General features: G+C 36.7%; 1 protein-coding gene across 1 annotated transcript in view; it reads left to right on the forward strand.

Moving 5' to 3' along the window:
• GPR158 (G protein-coupled receptor 158) overlaps positions 1–23,691 on the forward strand; it is a 425,457-nt gene that overhangs the window by 223,285 nt on the left and 178,481 nt on the right. The window contains exon 4 of the mRNA XM_042945146.1: positions 10,024–10,247. Within this exon, the coding sequence (XP_042801080.1) occupies positions 10,024–10,247 (224 nt within the window). The remainder of the gene's footprint in view (positions 1–10,023; positions 10,248–23,691) is intronic.

Consider the following 23,691-nt stretch of genomic DNA (forward strand, 5'->3'; position numbering starts at 1 on the left):
GGCAAAGATAAGCTACTTCTGCAGAGTAAATTACTTTGTGAATGTAGAGGAAAGTATTTAATAGCATTAGAATCATCTGTGTGACCTGCCAGGCTCCAAGCTTGTTCATCTCTCTATGTCCAGCTTCTGGTTAAGCATGTTGTTCAAATCTAGAGGGGTACCATTCAAATTCTCTTCTATATGAGTGACACCAGAAACAGCTGACTTTGGAACCTAGAAGCTATTGTAGTTTGTTTTTGTTTTTGGGTTTTGGGTTTTGGGTTTTGTTGTTGTTGTTTGTTGGTTTGTGGGGTTTTTTTTCCCACCCTGTATCACATACGCTTGACCCACTTCATATTTTAGCTACTATTATGGTTACAGAACATGCTGCCAGTACCTTACCTCAAATGCCCACAGAATTTCTTCCCTTTTTTGGCCTCAGGGCTTTCTCTGATGCCCCCCTAAGCTTGCTAAGCACTTATCCAGGAGTGCAGAGAAATTGAAGTCCCCTGGGAATAGCTGTCAACCAGTAGGATTGGTGGTTGCTGCAAAAATGGGCCAGCCTCTCCCATCCTTTGGAGAGACAAATCTGAGGGGTGCTTTTTGCAGTTTTAATGGTCCTCCCAGGAAGATTCATTCTCCATGGTGTTATCCAATTCAATACTTTTTATTGCCTTTCCTTTCTTTCCTGTTTCTAGCTCATCCTTCACTCCTGTTTTTCTGGGTCCCAAATCAGCTACCTATATTCAGGTACTTATCTCAGGCTCTGCCTTTGGGAAACCCAAACCAAAGCAGCTTTAACTTTTTGATGGTGGTAAGTCACATTTAAGCACAGAGAAAATATTTGTCTGCTGGTTGGCTGTTCTTCTTTTAAAGCTTTTTGAATTTACAATTATAGAAAGAAATAATGCAGTAGCCTTTAAAATTTGAGTCAGAGCCAGGGAAAGTTTTGCCTGACTAAGAATTTTGTTTGACATTAATATTGGAGGACCCCAGGAGGTGTCTCTATCTATACTCATTCCCTTGGTGATCTGACCCGGTCTTTTGGCTGTAAATGCTATCTATATGCCCATGACCTTTGTGTCTGTATCTTCAATGCAGACCTTTCTTCCAAACTCCAGACTTCACATCACTACCAGGGTCTCTGGTAGACATCTGCAAACTGAAATGTCAAGTTTGAACTTACTTACGGCCTTCTCCAAAAACTTCCACATGCATTCTTCTCTTGGTTGTTAGTAACTTCATCCATCCACTTGTTAACACCAAACATCTAGGAATCGTCTTTGACTCTTTTCTTTCTCTCTCATTCCACAACCAACTCATCAGAAAAATCTGAATCTAGCCAATTTTTACTGTTACACTGTGGTCCCAGCCACCGTTAAGTCTCACATGTATTACTTCGAAGCTTCTCACTAATTTCCCTCCTTCTTATCCTTGCCCACTCCACTATATTCTCTATATTACCAAAGTAATCCTATAATTACATTAGGTATATCGTTCTCACTCCCCTACTCAAAATCCTACATGGCTATCTGACTGAAGGTAGAATCCAAGTCCCTACAAGTGACCCACATATGCCCTTTATGATCTGGCCCTGTTACTTCTCTGACTTCATCTTCCACTGTACTGCCCCACACTCAGTCTGCTCTCGCCACACTCGCCTCTTTGCTGTTACATGTGCCTGGTATGGTTCCACCTCAGGTTCTTTATACTGGCTCCTTTCTCTGCCTGGAATTCTCTCCGATCACAAGTCATAATGGATCACTGTCTTACCTCCTTCAAATCTTTGCTTTGATGTCACTTGTAGAATGAGATCTACCCAGGGCCGCCTAGTTGGCTCCGTTGGTTAAGAGTCCAACTTTGGCTCAGGTCATGATCTCACAGTTTGGGAGTTTGAGGCCCACGTTGGGCTCTGTGCTGAAAGCTTGGAGCCTGGAGCCTGCTTCAGATTCTGTGTCTCCCTTTCTATCTGCCCCTCCCCTGTTCATACTCTGTCTCTCTCTCTCTCTTGCTCTCAAAAATAAATAAACATTAAAAAAAGTTAATAAAAAGAATGAGATCTACCCTAACCACTTATTTAAAATTGCATCTCTCACCCCTAGCTCACCTGACGCCCCTGACCTTGCTGTACTTGTTTTTTCCTCTTGGCATTTCTCAGTTTTACATACAATATTATTTACCATTATGTTGATTGGTTGTTTTTGTTTCCCTCAGTAGAACACAAATTCCACAGGCACAGAGATCTTTGTTTTGTTCACTGATTTATTCCAGTAAAACAGTTCCTGACACATCATTTGACACTCAGAAAATAGCTGTTGAATTGAACAATAATTTGTTTCTGTCAAACTCTGTAAAACTTGAGGTACTATTTTATCAGTGCTTTCTATATCATACTCATTCCAAAAATGATTTGGAGTACCTTACAGAATTATAGTTTGCAACAGAATAACAATTAAAGATGAGGAAATTGGGCAAGAGTAAAATATTGGTCATGAAAAAAATCAGGGATAAGGTTAGGTTTTCTATGTTTACTAGAAGTGGACCACGGATTTGGTCCTAGGCAAAGAGAAACTCTCAAATTTCGATTGGTTAAAAATGATGGAAAATTTAACAAAGCTGAAGAACTTGTCAAATGTAGTTAAAATGTGACTGTGACTGTGACTGCTTGTCATGGTTGTGTTATAAAAACCAAGCTCAAGTATACAGAGCACTTAACACTTTGCAGTGCAGTCAACCCTTAAACAACATAGGGATTTGGAGTGCAAATCCCCTGCACAGTCACAAATCCACGTATGACTCCTGACTCCCCCAACTAGAGCTTAACTACTAATAACCTACTGTTGACTAAGTCCTATGAAAACTAGAGTTGATTAACATATATTTTGTATATTTATTATGTGCTGTAATTTATTATTACAATAAAGGAAGCTAGAGAAAAAATGTTATTAAGAAAATGATAAGAGAAAATACATTTACAGTAGTATACTATATTGGTACTATAAGTTTATTTCATTTGTTTTTGAGATGAATCATCTGTTATTACCTACATCAATATTGCCTTTCTTATATAATACGAAACACTGTAGATGTTAAATGTATTACTAACACTAGACATCAAAAATGAAAATGTAATATGGAAAAGAAATTCATATTTATTTATAGATATTACAGTTCAGGCAGTGATAAAGAAGCAGTAATATTTAGTGTAGTCAATACATTTGCTTCATGGTAGCCAACCCTGTATACTAATGGATGAACCATATAAAATGTCTACGGCATACGGTATTACAATCATATTCATAATATTGTCTTGGAAACGTTGTTACATTAAAAAAACACTTAATAGGCTCATACACAGTTTCTCCAATTGAGAGAGAGAGGCAGACTCTACCGTAATGTTAATTCTTTGGAAGCAAAGTTATAAAATGGTAAGAAAACTGGCACATTATTAATTTTATATTAAATATCACTTACTGGATGCCTTTGGAAGAATAGGTTATCCACTTCCATACAAGTCTTGCACATGATGTTCTATATAAAGAATACTTAAGTGAGGATGATGATGGTGACACAGAAATGTCTCATATAGTTCTTGCTTGACAGTTACTAGATTTTCACATGAAGACACATACACATACAACAAATAAGTTTAGTAACTGTATGGCATGATTATTATTTAGTGTCAATTAAGTGGAACTAGCTCAGCAAAAAGGTCTTCATCCTCACTGTTTATATGTTGAACTGGGTGTGGAGGAAGAAGGGGAGGGGTTGGTCTTGCTGTCTTGGTGGGGGTGGGGGCATAGGTGGGGAAGGGGAGGCAGGAGAAGCAGGCACGCTTGCGGTCACTTTACACAAATATATCTGTTTTTCACTTCTCTGTTTCTATATGGTACCAATCCTTCTACCCTGATTTGTGTTACTTTTAGCACCTGTATCAGATAATAGTCCATGTAGTAAAAGAAGCTAAAAGAAGTCCTTAAGTAATCAGAACCCTTCTGCCAAATTGTGTGATGTCAACTTGTTTTCTGGTACTTCTTCTTCTTCCTCTTTTTCTTCATCATCTGGCACTTCTTGGGCCTCACTCATCTCCCTCAAGTGGTCTTCTGTTAATTCTTCTGACATGGTATCCATTCACTCTTAAATTTCTCTTTACCTCCTCCACATTTTTTTGCCATGGCTCTGTTGTAAATCCCATGAAGTCATGTATAACATTTGTCACATTCTTTTTCCAGCAGGAATTTATTTTGGGGCTTGATGGCTTTTGTGGCTCTCTCATTATAACAACGATGGCATCTTCAATGGCATAATCCTTATACACTTTTATGATATTCTCTCTGTTGTGGTTCTCTTTCATGGCCATGATGATCATTTCCATAGAGTACCATGTAATGAGCTTTAAAGATCCTTATGACCTCCTGATCTAGAGGCTGAATTATAGACATTGTGTTTGAGGATAAGTAGAACCCTTTGATGCCTTTGGTGTTGAAGTCAATAGGGTTCTGGGTGGCCAGGGGCATTATCCAATATCAAAAGAACTTTAAAAGGCAGTACCTTCCTGGAAAAGAACTTCCTAACTTCAAGAACAAAGCATCAATGGAACCAATCCAGAGAAAAGGGTTCTTGTTGTTTAGGCCTTCCTGTACAACCAAAAGACTGGCAGCTGGTGTTTATCTTTTCCCTACAAGGAGCTGTATAGATAAGGGCAGTCCTGATCATAAACCTGACTGCATTTGCACAAAAGAGCAGAGTTAGCCTATCCTTTTCTGCCTTAAATCCTGGTGCTCACTTCTACTCCTTATTAATAAACATCTCTTGTGGCATTTCCCACACCACCCTAACCCCCCACCCCAGAACAGGGCATTTTCATCTGCATTAAAAACCTGTTCAGGCAGATATCCTTTCTCCTCGATAGTTTTCTTAAAGGCTTCTGAGAATTCATCTACTGCTTTTAATTGGCAAAAGCTGTTTCTCCTGTTATCTTGACATTTTTTTAAGCCAAACCTCTTTCTAAAATTCTCAAACCATCCTTTGCTGGCATTAAGTTCTCCAGCTTTAGATCCCTCACCTTCCTTTTGCTTTAATGACTTCACTTTTTTTTCAAAACATATTAGAGTCCATAGGTATACTTTTCTTATAGCAATCCTGCACCCACATAAAAGCTGCATTTTCAATATGAGATTGAAATGTATTTTAGGATGTGCCTGCTGGCATAGCTGCAACAACATCTTCACAAATTCCTTTTTCTTTTTCTTTCTTTCTTTCTTTCTTTCTTCCTTTCTTTCTTTCTTCCTTTTTTCTTTCTTTTTTTTTTTTTTTCAATTGTCTTTACTCTGGATTCTTTTATCTTGAAATGGCAGGCAACTGCAACTGCAGACTTCAATCTACGGTGCATATCAAGCAACTCAACTTTTTCTTGTAACGTCATACTTTTCTCTGCTTCTTGTGGGCACTTCTTTTTTTTTTTTAAGATTTTATTTTATTTTATTTTACTTTATTTTTTATTTTTTTTTAATATGAAATTTATTGTGGGCACTTCTAGCATCACTAGTGGCACTCTGTATGAGTCTCATGGTGTTATTCAAGGTTTACGGTATTGCCCTAAACACAGGTAAAAAAATACGTGAGAGCCCTGAAAGGTCACTTTTTATGTGCTACACAATTTACTGGAGAGACAAAATGCTCATGCAGAGATGATTAGCAACAGTTGGGGTTTTAGGAAGATACTGGCAATGCTTGAGCTCATCACAATAGCATCAGGAGGTGGCTACAAAATTATTAGTGCAGTTAATTTTAAGCACTTATGATTTAATACTGCATCTTTACATTTGTTTACATTTCTCTCAACTGTGGGATGGTTTCATGTGTTGTCTGTAAATATATGCACATTTTGATAGATGTTAAAAAAATTTTAAATTTATTTTAATGTTTATTTTTGAGAGAGAGAGAAACAGCGAGCGAGAGTGGGGGAGGAGCAGAGAGAGAGGCAGACAGAGAATCTGAAGAAGGCTCCAGGCTCTGAGCTGTCAGCACAGAGCCCAGCACAGGACGCAAACTCATGGACCGTGAGATCATGGCCTGAGCCGAAGTTGGATGCTTAACCGACTGAACCACCCAGGCACCCTAAATGTTAAATTTTATAATATATTTGTGTATATTTTATGATAGTAAATGTTCAAATAGACTGGCGTCTACATATATTTATGCATCCATTACATATGCAACTTTTTCTTTAATTTGTCAATATTTCTAGGCTATACAGTTTATCTGCAAGTTTTTTTTTTATCTGCAAGTTTTTTCAAATTGTCAACATTCTCCCAAAATTTTCCAATACATTTATTGAAAAAAATCCATGCATAAGTGGACCATGTGGTCCAAACTGATGTTGTTCAGGGTCAATTGTATTTTTCTTATTTGAGCAATTCAGGTGCTGTATCTCATACCATCTGGGAGAATTATGCCATTAGCTATGGGTGAAGTTTCAAGTTTAATATGTATAGAAAGTAAATAGTATACACTTCTTGGCTGATAGACAGCCGAGAGCTTCTTAAACTTAAATGAGAAAATTTCTGCCTGTTTAGCTAAAGCAATAAGCAAAGACTGGATTAAGAAGGGCTATTTCACAAAATAAAGACTTTCCATAGATACTTTCTTTTTTTACTAATTTAATGTTTGTTGTGATTCTATTTATAGAGTTTGGTTTATTGAAGGGCATTTGCACTTGTTAGGAATTACTGTCCCTTGTTACCAGATGTCCAGTCTATAAAACCATAACTTTAATATTTTGTCTATTCTTTTTATTGTTTCTGATATGAAGGTAAATTCCATCCATATTCTTCCATCTTGGTCAGAAGGGGAATCCTGACCTCTGTCTTCCAAATTTGTCATTAGCAGTCTTGACATTTTTGTCACCATCATCAGACCATCTGAATCTTTGACAACTTTCTTTATCTTATTCAGTACAATAACCCTTTCTGGCTTCATTCACGTGACTATCCAGTTTGCACTCAGAGTTAATTAAGTTATTGTTTTCTTAGTATCCTACACTTTTGTACTTTGTAGCTTTTGATACGTGTGCCCTATCATTCCTCAAGTTTTTATCTATATTAGATACCTGTTTTTAATCCCTTCAAATGCCACTTGGCCCTACCTCTTACTCCAGTCATTGCTCTGTTTCCTGAAAGCCTTGAAGAGCTTTGCATAAATACAGTTGTATTATATTTTGCCTCAGCTTGGGACTTCATACCACACTTTTAAGTTTCTGTTCTACTCTAGGATATCACTAGAGTCATGGCACAAGATGCAGGAATCTGCTCCAAAGTTATGAGTACACAACCAAAAATGTACAGGAGTTGATGACTCTGAAGGCTACCCTTGATCAATTGAGATCGATGATGAAGAAATGTTTTCCTCTTTCATCCCTTAGATTGACTCAGACTCAGGAGGTCTCTGGAGGATTGAGCACCAGCCACCCTGAAGGAGTGAAGGCTGTAGGTCCATCACACAGCCTTGTATTGGCTTTTCCTCCTTCCCTAAAATGCCACTGTCACAATCCTTTCTTTATTCTCTCTCCTTGACTGCTCTGTCTCTGCAGTGGTTTCTATGCTACTGGTAATTGTAGAAAATAAGAAAAAAACTGGTTTGAGTAGATCTCCTAGTAAATCATACCATCTTACTCTAAATGGATTCTTTTTCTGCGAAGTGATCCAAGTAGTCATCTTGTATAATAGTGCTGCTCGAATCTTTCATGTGTTCATCCTCAAGACCGGCTTTCTTCTTTCTCAACACCTATTCTACCTGAGTTGTTCACAAGTATAAGACTACACAACTGACTTCCACATTTTCTTTGATCTGTATTTCAGAACAGTTTTCAACTGATTCTCCTCTCTATAAAAAAAATAAAAATAAAAAAAATCTTTAATCCATCTCTACTTCTTTCCTTTGATGACGAGAAAAGCCATCACTTATTCTTACAGTTAATTTCTCCAACTGTGCTTTTGATTACATCCAATCCTCCCATCCTATCCTTACCAGTCTTTCCAGTGCCTCCTTTTACAGAACTTACCTGTAATAGAAGAAAACAAAACACAAAACCAAAATCCTTTTTTTTTACTTCATTATTCCTATTAACTATGAACTTTTCTTGCTTTTTTTCATTCAAAGGAGCATTTATTGAAATAATATTCTATTTTATCACATATTTATTCCTTAAGCCCCAACAACCTAGTTCCAGTCTTTATTGTTCCTTGGGAACCACCATCTTGAAGGTCAACGAAGGATAAAACAGTCATTTTGCCTCATAGCCTTTCTTCAGTCATTATCATTGATCACATTCCAGTATGTTCCAATAAATCTGTTTTCTTTTATGAAATTGTAAAAATTTGGACATATCTATTCTCCCTCTTTACATTACCTAATTATTGTCTTATCTACTCCCAGAACTCTCTGTAGGTTCTTTCTCTGATTCTGATCCTTCTCCCACACCTCAGTCTTATATTATTGTTCACTTCTTGTTGTGTATTACTCTTGGACAATGAGTTGGACCTCAAAGTTAGCTTCTCTGAAATGGAGATTATCATTCCCATTTACTTCCTCCTTACCTCAGCTCTTCAAAGCTTCTAACTTTCTTGTTTTTGAACAATAGTAATTTTCTTTAAGGCACCAACGATTTCTACTTCCTCTTTGCATCTTCAATATTTGAAGAAGAGAAAATAAGCACTCTGATTTATATACATTAATTCATTTAATCCCCATAGCAATTCACATTTTGTACATAAGTAAACTAAGACCCAAAGTGGTCAAGTGAGTTGCCTAGTATCTCAGAGCTGCCTAGGAATGGGAACCATATCTTCTGGATACCTAAATTCATATACTTTTCATTGTGTAACAGAATAGTCACTCTTAAACATCATTGTATACTGAATTATCAAGAAATACTTAATTATGTTTTTTCTATTTTATATATTAAGGAAGGAAAGAAGACAAATACATTTTAGAAAGAATATGAACCTTCTTCAACAAGAGTTGAAAGTTATAAAGACTTTCTATTAAACTTTATATTATTAAAATGCTATTTTAATCAGAACAACCTCTTTCTCAGATTCCTCAATCTATCAAGGTTATGTTACATACTGAACAGGGTGGTTGTGTTATACACTAAACTGGGTGGCTATCTTATATACTAAACTGGGTATATATTCCCTAATGTCTTTCATATTGAGTTCGGAGTTGGAAATAGTTTTTTTTTTTTTAGTTTATGTTATTAATTGGATATTTTTCAATGTTAAACTCAACTCAACAATTAAAATCTTTACCTATTGAGCTTCAGAGCTAAATTAAGTTTGATAACTGAGAATAAGAATCTAAAAGTAAAGGGAGGGTCAATAGTGGCAGTTAGTTAATAGTGGAGAAATGTCCTATGAGTAGACAAAGTGGAAAATTACATGATAGCCTGTAAGTATGGATTATACTCTGGGCAAAGGATGCACCATCATTAGGCAATTGCACAGTGAACAACTGTCGGTTAAGTGCCATTTTATCCAATTTAGACCTAATGAACTTAGTAGATGAGATCCCTGCTGAATTAAGGAGCAATCAAAGCCTCATTTTGGATTCTGTGCCATCTAGGTCAAGAAGTTCCAAAAGTGTTGGGTATGACTTGGTACAGGAAAGAGACAACTTTCTTCTCCTTCCTTCTGGTTAATTCTTTAACAAATACTTATGGAATATGATTTGTGCCATAGAAAGTATCATTTGGTGATTGGTAGATAATGATATAACAGAAAACTCTTCTTTGCCATTGAGGAATTTTAGTTACACTTTTGCTAATTTTTCTCAGTTACTCTGAATGACATTTTTAAATCAAAGTGATAAAAAAAAATTTTGTTTGAGTCTAAAAGCAAAGTAACTCTCTCCCCTAGCAAGAAGCTTGCTAAAAAGTCTTTAATAAAAGGGATAAGGAATGGAGAGGTGAGGATGTGTTTTGTGTACTCAATCTCACCTATCTCAGAGGTGCAATGACACTGTGGTTTTATTTGGAACTTTCAGGAAGGGATCCGGATCACCCTTTGACAGGAAGTGCAAAAGATGTGTCAGAAGAAGCCCATGTCTGCCTACCCTGCAGAGAGGGCTGCCCCTACTGTGCTGATGACAGCCCTTGCTTTGTCCAGGAGGATAAGTATTTGCGACTTGCTATCATCTCCTTTCAAGCCCTGTGTATGCTGCTCGACTTCGTTAGCATGCTCGTGGTCTACCACTTTCGCAAAGCAAAGGTAAACCCAGGTACCCTGGTTATGTACTTCCTTTTTATTACGAAGTGACCACTTCTTTTTTCAAACAAATTGAGTTTTTCCAAGCCCCAGTTGCCTCTCTGTTTGGCAGAAGTCTTCCTATTCCCATATAATATAATTAGACCAGAGTATGAACGTTACATTCTTTAACTTCCTAAGAGAAGTAGGGTTTAAAAATATGGAACCTTATTATAACATTTTCTTCTACAGAATGCTTCCCCCAGTTTAGTGTGGAGCCTCAGTACTTTATTGCCTTGAAGAACTCTCTTTTCTATCTCTTTGGCTTCTAGAAGAACTTATTTTGCTAGTAGCCAATGTATTGTTAATTTTTTTCATATCTAGAAAGCTTTTTGGTATTTGTTATATTTCATTTTTATTTCTCTTAACCATTGACAAATGGACGACTATTTTTGAGCACATTATCCTACAAAGGGCTTATATGACTTTTGAGCGAGGCTGCCCTTTGGTTCTGTTCTGAGAAATCAAAGAATAGTATAAACATTTATATGCTTCTTAGTCAGGGGTGGAGGAAATGCTAAAATGTCCAGGGTAAACATTTCTGGGAAACTGTCTTCAGTTGGTCACCCAATGAATTATATGTAGCCAGTGTTGTCAGAATTTGTGGTTCTGTTTCTTTCAGAAACTTATTTGTTGTACTGGGGGAAAAAAAAACCACAAAGTCTAAAGTTTCCAGCTTTTCCAAATTCAAATGACCCCTTCGTGTTAGCAAAGTTATACAGATTGGTTTAGATAACCAAGCTTACTGGAAGCATAAAGTGTTCCCATTAGAAATTTTAAAAATAAAACAACTCTCTGTGAATGGCATCTATTACAAGGCCTCAAGTCAACATAATAAAAGAAAACCCTCTATTGAGATTCTAGGAGAATGTATCCATTATGTTAATGTTATAGACTTTAATAGTTATTTTAAATAGACAGTTTCATTAACAGAAGCATACAACACAAATTAAAATCAGGCTTTAAGTTAGTCAGAAAGTGCAAATGGGCAAAATGCTCTTCATTTAACCAATACTTGTTTTTCTTTTGCAACAAAATATGTGTTAAAGTGTATATGTAATAAAGAAGCAGGCAAGTGGGGTTGAGAAATATCTAACCACTGTTACCTAGATAACAATCCGTTTTTTAAAACACCTATCCCTGGCAGAGCAGGTAGAATTAAAAGGTCTATTTAATAAACTGTTCTGAAATCTCTCTATGTAGTATAATTCATTTGCACAGGGGATAACAGTTCTTTACAAATTTTAATTGATTATAATCATTAATGATTGCTGTGCTAAATGGAGTTAATGATATATAATGGGCAGAATATTACATTGGATATTAAGAAATCTGAGATAGTTCTTTTTTTTTTTAATATATGAAATTTATTGTCAAATTGGTTTCCATATAACACCCAGTGCTCATCCCAAAAGATGCCCTCTTCAATGCCCATCACCTACCCTTCCCTCCCTCCCATCCCCCCATCAACCCTCAGTTTGTTCTCAGTTTTTAAGAGTCTCTTATGCTTTGGCTCTCTCCCACTCTAACCACATTTTTTTCCTTCCCCTCCCCCATGGGTTTCTGTTAAGTTTCTCAGGATCCACATAAGAGTGAAAACATATGGTATCTGTCTTTCTCTGTATGGCTTATTTCACTTAGCATCACACTCTCCAGTTCCATCCACATTGCTACAAAGGGCCATATTTCATTCTTTCTCATTGCCACGTAGTACTCCATTGTGTATATAAACCACAATTTCTTTATCCATTCATCAGTTGATGGACATTTAGGCTTTTTCCACAAATTTGGCTGTTGTTGAGAGTGCTGCTCTAAACATTGGGGTACAAGTGCCCCTATGCATCAGTACTCCTGTATCCCTTGGGTAAATTCCTAGCAATGCTATTGCTGGGTCATAGGGTAGGTCTATTTTTAATTTTTTGAGGAACCTCCACACTGTTTTCCAGAGCGGCTGCACCAGTTTGCATTCCCACCAACAGTGCAAGAGGGTTCCCATTTCTCCACATCCTCTCCAGCATCTATAGTTTCCTGATTTGTTCATTTTGGCCACTCTGACTGGCGTGAGGTGATATCTGAGTGTGGTTTTGATTTGTATTTCCCTGATGAGGAGCAGTGTTGAGCACTGAGATAGTTCTTGATGGACCAATGTCTTGATCTATGTTAATGTTACTTAACATTTCCAAAGTTACTAACCTTTCAAACTTCTCTGGGTCGTCATATGAAATGCTACTTTATAAGGTTTTCATGAGAATAGATATCTTCATGTATCATTTAGTGAAATTTCTATAGCTACAAACTAGTTGTAGTAAATAAATTAGATGTTATCTAGTTTTAGGATGGTCACTTTTTGAAGAATCAGTTTTCACAGAATGTGACATAATATAAGGGGGAATATTTTTAGGAAATGATATAGGTTAATATAGTCAGTGAATGCAGATCTAGTATACTGAAGAAAGGAAACATTTGGTGAACTTTTCTCTTCTGATTTCAGTTACCAAAAGGAAGAGAATTGTGAAAGCAGTAAACCATTTCCAGTGTAAAGATGGCATGTTTATAACATGTAGATATTGGCTTTGCTTTTTAAAGTTCTCTTGTGTCTTTACAGCATTTTTTTGCATAAAGCAGAAAACTGATCATTACTTTTGAGGTAATACTGATGCCTCTCTTACAAGTTTCCCATTGCATTGCCTACCCACTGATAGTATAAAGAATAAACAACTTATAATCTAAAAATTTATATCTATTTTGACAAAAGAGAAAGACATTGTGTGCAATGTAGAAGTAGCATAATATTATGGGTGAGTGTGCAGACTCTAGAGTAACATTGCTTGTACTTGAATCCTGTCCAGCCCCTTGAATACCATTATACTTTGGGAAAATTGCTTAGCCTCACTTCAACTAGTTTCTTCCTCTATAAAATTGGGGTTGGGGCGCCTGGGTGGCTCAGTCAGTTAAGCGTCCAACTCTTGGTTTCGGCTCAGGTTATGATCTCACGGGTTTGTGAGTTCAAGCCCCGTATCAGGCTCCACACTGAGAGTATGGAGCTTGCTTGGGATTCCCTCTTTCTCCCTCTTTCTCTGCCCCTCTCCCACTTGTTCTCTCTCTCTCTCTTTCTCTCTCTCTCAAAATAAGTAAATAAACTTAAAAAATGGGGGTTAATATACCAAATACAAAAATAATTTTAAATGGGTTATACACCTAAATATAAGGCCCAAAACTAAGAAACATTTTTTAGAAGAAAACATAGGCATAAATCTTCATGATTCTGGGTTAGACAAGGTTTCTTAGATACAGCATCAAACGTATACATGACAAAAGGAAAAAATAAATAAATTGGACTTCATCAAAATTGAAAACTTTTGTGCATCAAAGGACATCATCAAAAAGGTAAAAAGACAACCCCTAGAATAGCAGAAAATATTTACAGACTATACTAGTACTCAGAACATACAAATAATAAAAGGACAACAGTATTCAAAAATGGACCAAGTGATCTGAATACAAATTTCTCCAAAGAAGATATGCAAATGGCCAATAAGCATATGAAAATGCTCAATAACATTAGTTATTAGGAAAATTCTAATCAACCCTATAGCACATGCTAGCATAGATAAAAATAAAAAAGACAATAACAAGTGTTGTTTAGGATGCGGAGAAATTGAAACTCTCATTCATTGCTATTGGGAATATAAACAGTGTAACTAACGGTCCCTAAAAAAATTAAACATAGAGTTATGATATGCCAATAATTCCACTCCTAGGTGTATACCCAGGAGAATTGAAAACATATGTCTAAAATGACTAAAATCAAAAACACAAGAAATAGCAAGCAGTGGCAAGGATGTGGAGAAAAAAGAATACCTCATGAACTATTGGTGGGAATGCAAGCTGGTACAGCCTCTGTGGAAAACAGTATTGATGTTCCTCAAAAATATTAAAAATAGAATTATCATTATGATCCAGTAATTTCACTACTGGATATTTACCCCCAAAAAACAAAAACAGTAATTCAAAAAAAATACATGCACCTTTATGTTTATTGAAGCATTATTTACAATAGCAAAGATATGGAAGCAACTTAAGTGTCCATCTGGAGATGAATAAAGAAGATGTGGTGTGTGCGTGCGTGTGTGTGTGTTTGTGTGTATGTGTGTGTGTGTATACACACAGAACAACCTCGTGGTTTCCAGAAGGGAGGTACCTGGGTGGAATAGATAAAGAGGATTAAGGGTACATTTAACCTTGATGAGCACTGAGAAGAATATAGAATGTTGAATCATTATATTGTACAGCTGAAACTAATAACAAAAATAAAACCTTTGTATACACAAAAATGTTCACACAAGTGTTGATAACAGCATATTTCATAATAGCCAAAAAATGGAAACAACCCAACTGTTCATCCAGTGATGGATGAATAAATAAAATGTGGTATATCCATAAAATGGCAAATTTTTTTGTCAATAAAAAGGAGTGAAGTACTGATACACCACAACATGGATGAATCTTGAAAACATGCTAAGTGAAAGAAAACAGTCATGAAAGATCATATATCGCATGATTACATTCATGTGAAAGGTCCAGAATAGGCAAATTGGTAGAGATAAGAAGTAGGTCAGTGGTTGTCAAGGGATACAAGGAGGGTAGAATGGGGTGTTACTGCTAAGGTGTTCAGGGTTTCTTTTCTTTCTTTTTGGTCCAGTAGATTATGGTGATGCTTTCACAAATCTGTCAGTATACTACAAACCACTGGCTTGTACACTGTAAAAGGATTTATATCTTAATAAAGCTATTATAAAATTTTTTAATTAATTTTTTAATATTTATTTATTTTTCAGAAAGAGATAGAGCATGAGTGGGGAAGGGGCAGAGAGAGAGAGAGAGAGAGAGAGATGCAGAATCTGAAGTAGGCTTCAAGCTCTGAGCTGTCAGAACAGAGCCCAATGTGGGGCTCAAACTCACAGACTGCAAGATCATGACCTGATCTGAAGTCGGATGCTCAACTAACTGAGCCACCCAAGCGCCCCTATTATAAAAATTTTTGAAGGAGTTTATTAATTGCCTCACAGGATACTTTTGAAGATTTAATGAGATAATTTATATAGAGTACCTTACTAGACATTTGTCTTTTGTTATTATATTATTTTATTATATTTATTATACATATTATTTATTATATTATTTTAGACCTCTTTGTGAAATTAATAATCTGTTTCCTTCCAATGTTAGGGGCTAAGTATGACATTTAAAATAGCTTAAAAGATAAGGTGTTTAAAAATATAGCCATGCCTATTTGATGTAAGTAGTGGGATTCCAGGCAATAAATTCATTTAAACTGTCTTTATAATTGTAAATGATCATTTTATACTAATCCTAATAGATTGTCCAGATAGCTGAAATGAACAAAACACAGATTCTCTTATTTTGGCTAACTCTTCACTATGAAGGAATGGAAGGAATGCTAAACTGTAGGCAGGATAGTTTCACTTAATTAGTCTCAGTTAAAAAAAAAAATGTTTTGAATACCCAAGCTCCACAAGTGCCAATTCACATATGCACGTGCAATTACACAGGTATTTCTATATAGATAGTTATCTTTAAAAAGTGTTTACTATGCATTTATTTATATGTGGCTTTTTGTTATTTTTCAGATGTTAAGTGTACAAGTAAGCTATAGCTATTTACTATTTATATTTATCTATATCATTGACCTTTCTAGGAGGGTTCCAACCTCTACCTTAGAAATGAGAAAGTTACAGAAATCTTGAGAGACTATCAATTATGAAGTCATGGAATGTATGCTCCCTGTTGTGTTATTGCAATGGTAGCAGTTTAAAAGCTGGTCATGTAAATCAATTTGTTACTAATTTCCTGGTTTTTATTTAGAAAGATGACAAAATATGAGAACTAGAATGAAGTAACCCCTTTTCATAGAAAAGAAAACCCAGCCTCTAGGAGATTGTCAGTTGCCCAAAGTAACCCATTAGGGTGGGGTAGGTATGTATTTATATTTTGTCTTACGCCAGCACCCATAATAAAAATTTCTAGAAGATTAAAAGTATTAATAGATTGAGGCTCAGTGAAAAAAGGGTAGAAAAAAATTAGTTGAAGTCAAGGGTGGGGTTAAGATATGGAATGATTCCATGAGGGCAGGTATACTGTTTTTAGCCTGTTGCTAGAAAAAACTTTCTGGGGTTTTCTAGCAATAGTGCAAAGAGGAGAAAAAAAGCAAGTTAGGGTTCACAAGATAAAAACTGACCAGTCACTCAGATGAAATTTGAATATGCCTATCATTAAGTCTTCAGAGATATTTTTCCTGTGGATTCTTAAATAGAAAATATTGTTAAATGTATTGAATGATAAACATCCTTACAGAAAATAAATATAATAATTTTCATAGCTTTATTTGTTAATTTTCCTGATATTGTGCTAAAGTTTATTTATTTATTTATTTATTTTTAATTTACATCCAAGTTAGTTAGCATATAGTGCAACAATGATTTCAGGAATAGATTCCTTAATGCCCCTTACACATTTAGCCCATCCCCCCCCACAAAACTCCTTCAGTAACTCTCTGTTCTCCATATTTAAGAGTCTCGTATGTTTTATCCCCCTCCCTGTTTTTATATATTTTTACTTCCCTTCCCTTGTGTTCATCTATTCTGTGTCTTAAAATCCTCATATGAGTGAAGTCATATGATATTTGTCCCTCTCTGACTAATTTCGCTTAGCATAATAGTTCCATTCATGTAGTTGCAAATGGCAAGATTTCATTGTTTTTGATTGCTGAGTAAAACTCCATTGTGTGTGTGTGTGTGTGTGTGTGTGTGTGTGTGTGTGTGTGTGTGTGTACACAGGTTCAGGTTCATTTTTCTGCATGTCACTGTCCAGTTTTCCCAGCACCACTTGCTCAAGAGACTGTCTTTATTTCATTGGATATTCTTTCCTGCTTTGTCAAAGATTAGTTGTCCATATGTTTGTGGGTCCACTTCTGGGTTCTCTCTTCTGTTCCATTGATCTGAGTGTCTGGTTTTGTACCAGTACCATACTGCCTTGATGATTACAGCTTTGTAATACAGCTTGAAGTCTGGGATTGTGATGCCTCCTGTTTTGGTTTTCTTTTTCAAGGTTGCTTTGGCTATTCGGGGTCTTTTCTGGTTCCATACAAATTTTAGGATTGTTCTAGCTCTGTGAAGAATGCTGGTGTTGTTTGAAATTGAATATGTAGATCGCTTTGGGTAGTATTGACATGTCAACAATATTTGTTCTTCCTATCCAGGAACATGGAATCTTTTTCCATTTTTTTGTGTCTTCTTCAATTTCTTTCATAAGCTTTCTATGGTTTTCAGTGTATAGATTTTTCACCTCTTTGCTTAGATTTATTCCTAGGTATTTATGGTTTTTGGTGCAATTGTAAATGGGATCGAGTCCTTGATTTCTATTTCTGCTGCTTCATTGTTGGTGTATGGGAATGCAACCGATTTCTGTGCATTGATTTTATATCCTGCAGCTTTGCTGAATTCATGGGTCAGTTCTAGCAGTTTTTTGGTGGAATATTTTGGGTTTTCCATATAGAGTATCATGTCATCTGTGAAGAGTGAAAGTTTGACCTCCTCCTGGCCAATATGGATGCCTTGTATTTCTTTGTATTGTCTGATTGCTGAGGCTAAGACTTCCAATACTGTGTTGAATAACAGTGATGACAGTGGACATCCCTGTCTTGTTCCTAACCGTAGGGGGAAAGCTCTCAGTTTTTCCAGATTAAGGATGATATTAGCATTGGGTCTTTCACAGATGGCTTTTATGATCTTGAGGTATGATCCTTCTCTCCCTACTTTCTTGTGGCTTTATATCAAGAAAGGATGCTGTATTTTGTCAAATGTTTTCTCTGCATCTATTGAGAGGATCATGTGGTTCTTGTCCTTTCTTTTATTTATGTGATGAATCACATTGATTGTTTTGTGGATATTGAGCCAGCCCTGAATCCCAGGTATAAATCCCACTTGGTCATGGTGAATAATTTTTTTAATGTATTGTTGGATCCGGTTGGCTAATATCTTGTTGAGGATTTTTGCATCCATGTTCATCAGGGAAATTGGTCTATAGTTCTCCTTTTTAGTGGGGTCTTTGTCTGGTTTTGGAATCAAGGTAATGATGGCTTCATAGAAAGAGTTTGGAAATTTTCCTTCCATTTCTAGTTTTGGGGACAGCTTCAAGAGAATAGGTGTTAACTCTTTCTTAATGTTTGGTAGAATTCCCATGGAAAGCCAGCTGGTCCTGGACTCTTGTTTTTTGACAGATTTTTGATTACTAATTCGATTTCTTTACTGGTTATGGGTCTGCTCAAGTTTTCTATTTCCTCCTGTTTCAGCTTTGGTAGTTTAAATGTTTATAGGAATTTGTCCATTTCTTCTGGATTGCCCATTATATTGGCATATTATTGCTCATAATATTCTCTTATTATTGTTTTTATTTCAGCTGTGTTGGTTGTGATCTCTTTCATTCTTGATTTATTTATTTGAGTCCTTTCCTTTTTCTTATTCATCAAACTGGCTAGTGATTTATTAGTTTTTTTAATTGTTTCAAAGAACCAACATCTGGTTTCATTGATCTGTTCTGTTTTGTTTGGTTTCAACAGCATTGATTTCTGCTCTAATTTTCATTATTTCCGGTCTTCTGCTGGTTTGGGGCTTTTTTTGCTGTTATTTTTCCAGCTCTTTAAGGTGTCAGGTTAGGTTGTGGATCTGAGACCTTTCTTCCTTCTTTAGGAAGACCTGGATTGCTATAGACTTTCCTCTTATGACTGCCTTTGCTGTGTCCCAGAGGTTTTGGGCTGTGGTGTTATCATTTTCATTGGCTTCCATGTGCTTTTTAATTTCCTCTTTAACTTCTTGGTTAGCCCGTTCATTCTTTAATAGGATGTTCTTTAGCCTCCAAGTATTTGTTACCTTTCCACATTTTTTCTTGTGGTTGATTTTGAGTTTCATAGTGTTGTGATCTGAAAATATGCACGGTATGATCTTGATCTTTTTGTACTTGTTGAGGGCTGGTTTGTGTCCCAGTATGTGATCTATTCTGGAGAATGTTCCATGTGCACTGGAGAAGAATTCCACTGCTTTAGGATGAAATGTTCTGAATGTATCTGTTAAGTCCGTCTTGTCCAGTGTGTTGTTCAGAGCCATTGTTTTCTTGTTGATTTTCTGATTAGATGATCTGTCCATGCTGTAAGTGGGGTTTTAAAGTCCCCTACTATTATGGTATTATTTTCAATGAGTTTCTTTATGTTTTATGATTAATTGATTTATATATTTGCATGCTATCACATTTGGAGCATAAATGTTTACAATTGTTAGGTCTTCTTGGTGAATATACCTCTTAATTATAATATAAAGCCCTTCTTCATCCCTTGTTACAGTCTTTATTTTAAAGTCTAGATTGTCTGATGTAAGTATGGCTACTCTGGCTTTCTATTGTTGAAAATTAGTATGATAGATGGTTCTCTATCCCCTTACTTTCAATCTGAAAGTGTCCTTAGGTCTAAAGTGGGTCTCTTATAAACAGCATATAGATAGATCTTGTTTTCTTATCCATTCTGTTCCCCTATGTCTTTTGAATGGATGATTTACTCCATTGACGTTTAGAGTGAGTAGTGAAAGATATTAATTTATTGCCATTGTGATGCTTGTAGAGTTGGAGTTTCTGGTGGTGTTCTCTGGTCCTTTCTAGTCTTTTTTGCTTTGGTATCTATCTATCTATCTATCTACCTACCTACCTACCTACCTTTCCTTCCCTCAGAGAATCTCCTTTAAAATTTCTTGCAGGGCTGGTTTAGCGGTCACAAACTCCTTTAATTTTTGTTTGGGAAACTTTTAATCTCTCCTTCTACTTTGAATGACAGACTTGCTGGATAAAGAATTCTTGGTTGCATATTTTTCTGATTCAGCACATTGAATATATCCTGCCCCTCTTTTCTTGCCTGCCCAGTTTCTATGGATAGGTCTGCTGCAAATCTGATCTGTCTTCCCTTGTAGGTTAAGGATTTTTTTTCCCTTGCTGCTCTCATGATTCTTTCCTTGCCTGAGTATTTTGTGAGTTTGACTGTGATATGCCTTGTTGATGGTCAGTTTTGTTGAATCTAATGGGAGTTCTCTGTGCTTCCTGGATTTTGATGTCTGTATCTTTCCCCAGGTTAGGAAAGTTTTCTGCTATGATTTGCTCACATAACCCATCTACTCCTTTTTCTCTCTCTTCATCTTCTGGGACCCCTATGATTCTGTTATTGTTCCTCTTTAACGAGTCACTGATTTCTATAACTCTTAAATCTTGCTCTTTTGCCTTAGTCTCCCTCCTTCTTTCTGCTTCATTTTTCTCCATAAGTTTATCCTCTATATCGCTGATTCACTGCTCTGCCTCATCCATTCTTGCTGGCATGGCATCCATCCGTGATTGCAGCTCAGTGATAGCATTTTTTTATTTCACTCTGACTAGCTTTTACTTCTTATCTCCACAGAAGGGATTCTAATCTATTTTTGACTCCAGCTAGTATTCTTATTATCGTGAGTGTAAATTCTGGTTCAGACATCTTGCTTGTATCTGTGTTGATTAAGTCCCTGGCTGTCATTTCTTCCTGCTCTTTCTTTTGGGGTGAATTCCTTCCTTTTGTCAGTTTGAAGGAAGAAAAGGAATGAATTAGGTAAAAAAATTTTTAATTAAAAAAAATTAAAATTAAAAAATTAAAAACAACACACACACACACACACACAAATCAAATATATGATGCTAGATCCTAGGTGTGTTTTGGTCTCGGTGTTGAAAGGGGCTTGATAAGTTAGAGGAAAAAAATGGGAAAAAAAAAAAAGGAAAACATTTGAAAATTTGAAAAAATGATCACAATGAAATAAAACAAAATGAAATGATGGAAGTAAAATAGAATTTGAAAAATTTACAAAAACGTAAAAAAGAAAAAATTAAAGAAAAACATTTTTTAAGAAAAACATTTTTAATAAAAATTGAGAATAAAAATAAATTTTTTCTCTTTCTGTATTCAAGAAAAAGAAAAGAAAAAGAAAAAAAATTGAATATGTGGACCAGTGAGCAGAGTGAAATACGAGTGAAATTACATCATTTTCCTCTAAGATTCAAACTATGAAGCACTTTATAGTCCGTGAACTAAGCAGGCAGGGAGACTTGTGGTGTTCCTGAGAGCAAGGTTGGCCCAGTTGGGTGGGGCTTAGTGTAATGGCTCTGTTCTCCACTAGATGGCACTGCTTAGCTTACTGGGGTAGATTGTTGTGGTGCTGGTAGGTGTGTATGCGCATTCGCTGGAGGGGTGAAAGTGGTGTCACCCAGCCACCCAGTCTCAAGTATTGGAACTCTGTTCTCCTGGATCAGCAATCACACGCTGGTCCTTTGTCTCTGGCTTCTGTCCACTTCCTGCTTTTACACTGTCGGTGATCAAGCAGTCAGGTTGCCAGGTGGCACCTCCTTCCTGAGTTTTATATCACATGCGGCTGTGTTTCCAACCCCTCACTTCTGAGGGACTGCGGCTTTGTCCCATTCTGCCCCTCTGCATGAGGGTCTCACCAAGCAATGGCTGGGTTCCAGTCGCACCCAGGAATGTTTGTGGCACCATGCTGCTGCCGATGCCTAGAGACTGTGCCTCGGTGCCAGCCCACCCCAGAAAAAGTTCATGTGATCGTGTAGCAGCAGCATTTCAGGGATTATGGTAAATTTCAACACAAATCTAGCACTAGGCTTCACCCTTAATGACCTTGTTCCAGCACCAGCTAATGTGATTATTCTCCGGGGTCCACTGGGGCCTTTGCTTGTGGTGGGGCCACACAACCTCTACCACATATGCTCCCAGCAGAGGAACTGCCTCTCCCCTTGTGGCCCGAGGGATCCCCCAGACTTCACTGTGCTCTTGGGGATTTGCCCTTCTCACCAGAGACCTGCCAGGTATCAAGCTGTGGAGTTTCAGACTCTGCACTTCCCCTGTTTATAGAGTCTTAATGGAATTTAAACCTTCTCCTTTCTCCCTTTTTATTTCAGTCCCTGCAGCTGTTTCCACTTTTCCACTTTCTCTCCCAGCTGCTTTTGGGGGGGGGGTGCTTTTCCTGTACTCTCCCTACATCTCCATCCTCTCTCCACAAGCAAAAACAGCTCCCTCCCCTCTGCGGCTTCTTTCTCCCCCACCTCACCTCTCCGCAGTGTGTACCTGCTGAGTTCTGTGGTTCAGGTTGTGAAGATTGTTTTGTTAATCCTCAAATTTGTTTTCTAGGTATGCAGGATGGTTTAGTGTTGATCTGGCTGTATTTCATAGATGCGAGACACAAAAAACTCCCATGCTGTCCCACCATCTTGGCTCCTCTCTGTGCTAAAGTTTTAATGTTTAAATATAGCTTAGGTAAATCAATTCTGTAGAGGCATCACAAATGTGATCCTGATACCCTGTTCTTTGCTATTTAATGTAATGCAAGGATACCTTTAGAATATCTAGATTAGAGTTAGCCAGTGTGCATCACACATGCCATCACTACAAGGCAGTGATAGACATATTTGGTCTTCTTTCCCATTTGATCCAGAATTAGCCTCAGATCCCCTCTCATCAAGCAGGACTCTAAGCAGGTTCTCTGCATGAAATTTCTTCACCATCCTGGATCTAGAAAAATGGGAGGACTGTACCTTCATCACATAAACATTCTGAAGTGTTGTTGGTTCCTGAGTTTTCAAAAGGTATTCACTGGGCGACCCCAAGTTTGAGGTGTGAAGATTGGATGGCAGCTTCTTCTTCATATTTCTGTTGAGTGGGAAGCTATGGGCTGTAATATAATAGTGAGACAAGCTGGTGACGGAAGTGATACGCAGTAATGATGGCTAAGGCATCTACTCAGACATGCACCTATAAAGAGGTTAGAATCTGAGACTTATGCTCGTTTTCCTGTTTCTCCAGCATGTGAACCATATTATTTCTTCCAGTTCCACCAGAATTTATAGTATATAGCATCTTAAATGTTTTTAGTATAGAAACTACATTTCATTACGGATCTATTAAAAATGAACCATTTGTGAACTTAGGCATCTTTTTTTAATTAAACTATTTCTGTGAAGTGACAGAAATAACCACATTCACAGATCGAAAATAGAAACAGTGATGGCAGCATCAAATCCAACAGCTGATCCTGTATATCAGACATCATGCAAATGTACTGTAATGGTAACAGAAAACAGTTCTCTGTTCTAAAATGAAATATTAGGAGACATGAGATGATAGAGAAATTTGCCTTTAGTTTCACTGCTTCTCCCAGGAAGCCTAATTATAGGTTCATTTAGTTAAATGAGGTTTACCCATGCCAAAAATACCAACTATGCAGTTACATACCAATAATCATTGATTGAAGGTTGGTTT

Source organism: Panthera leo, chromosome B4 (assembly GCF_018350215.1).
Source record: "Panthera leo isolate Ple1 chromosome B4, P.leo_Ple1_pat1.1, whole genome shotgun sequence".
In the NCBI taxonomy this organism is placed as follows: Eukaryota; Metazoa; Chordata; class Mammalia; order Carnivora; family Felidae; genus Panthera; species Panthera leo.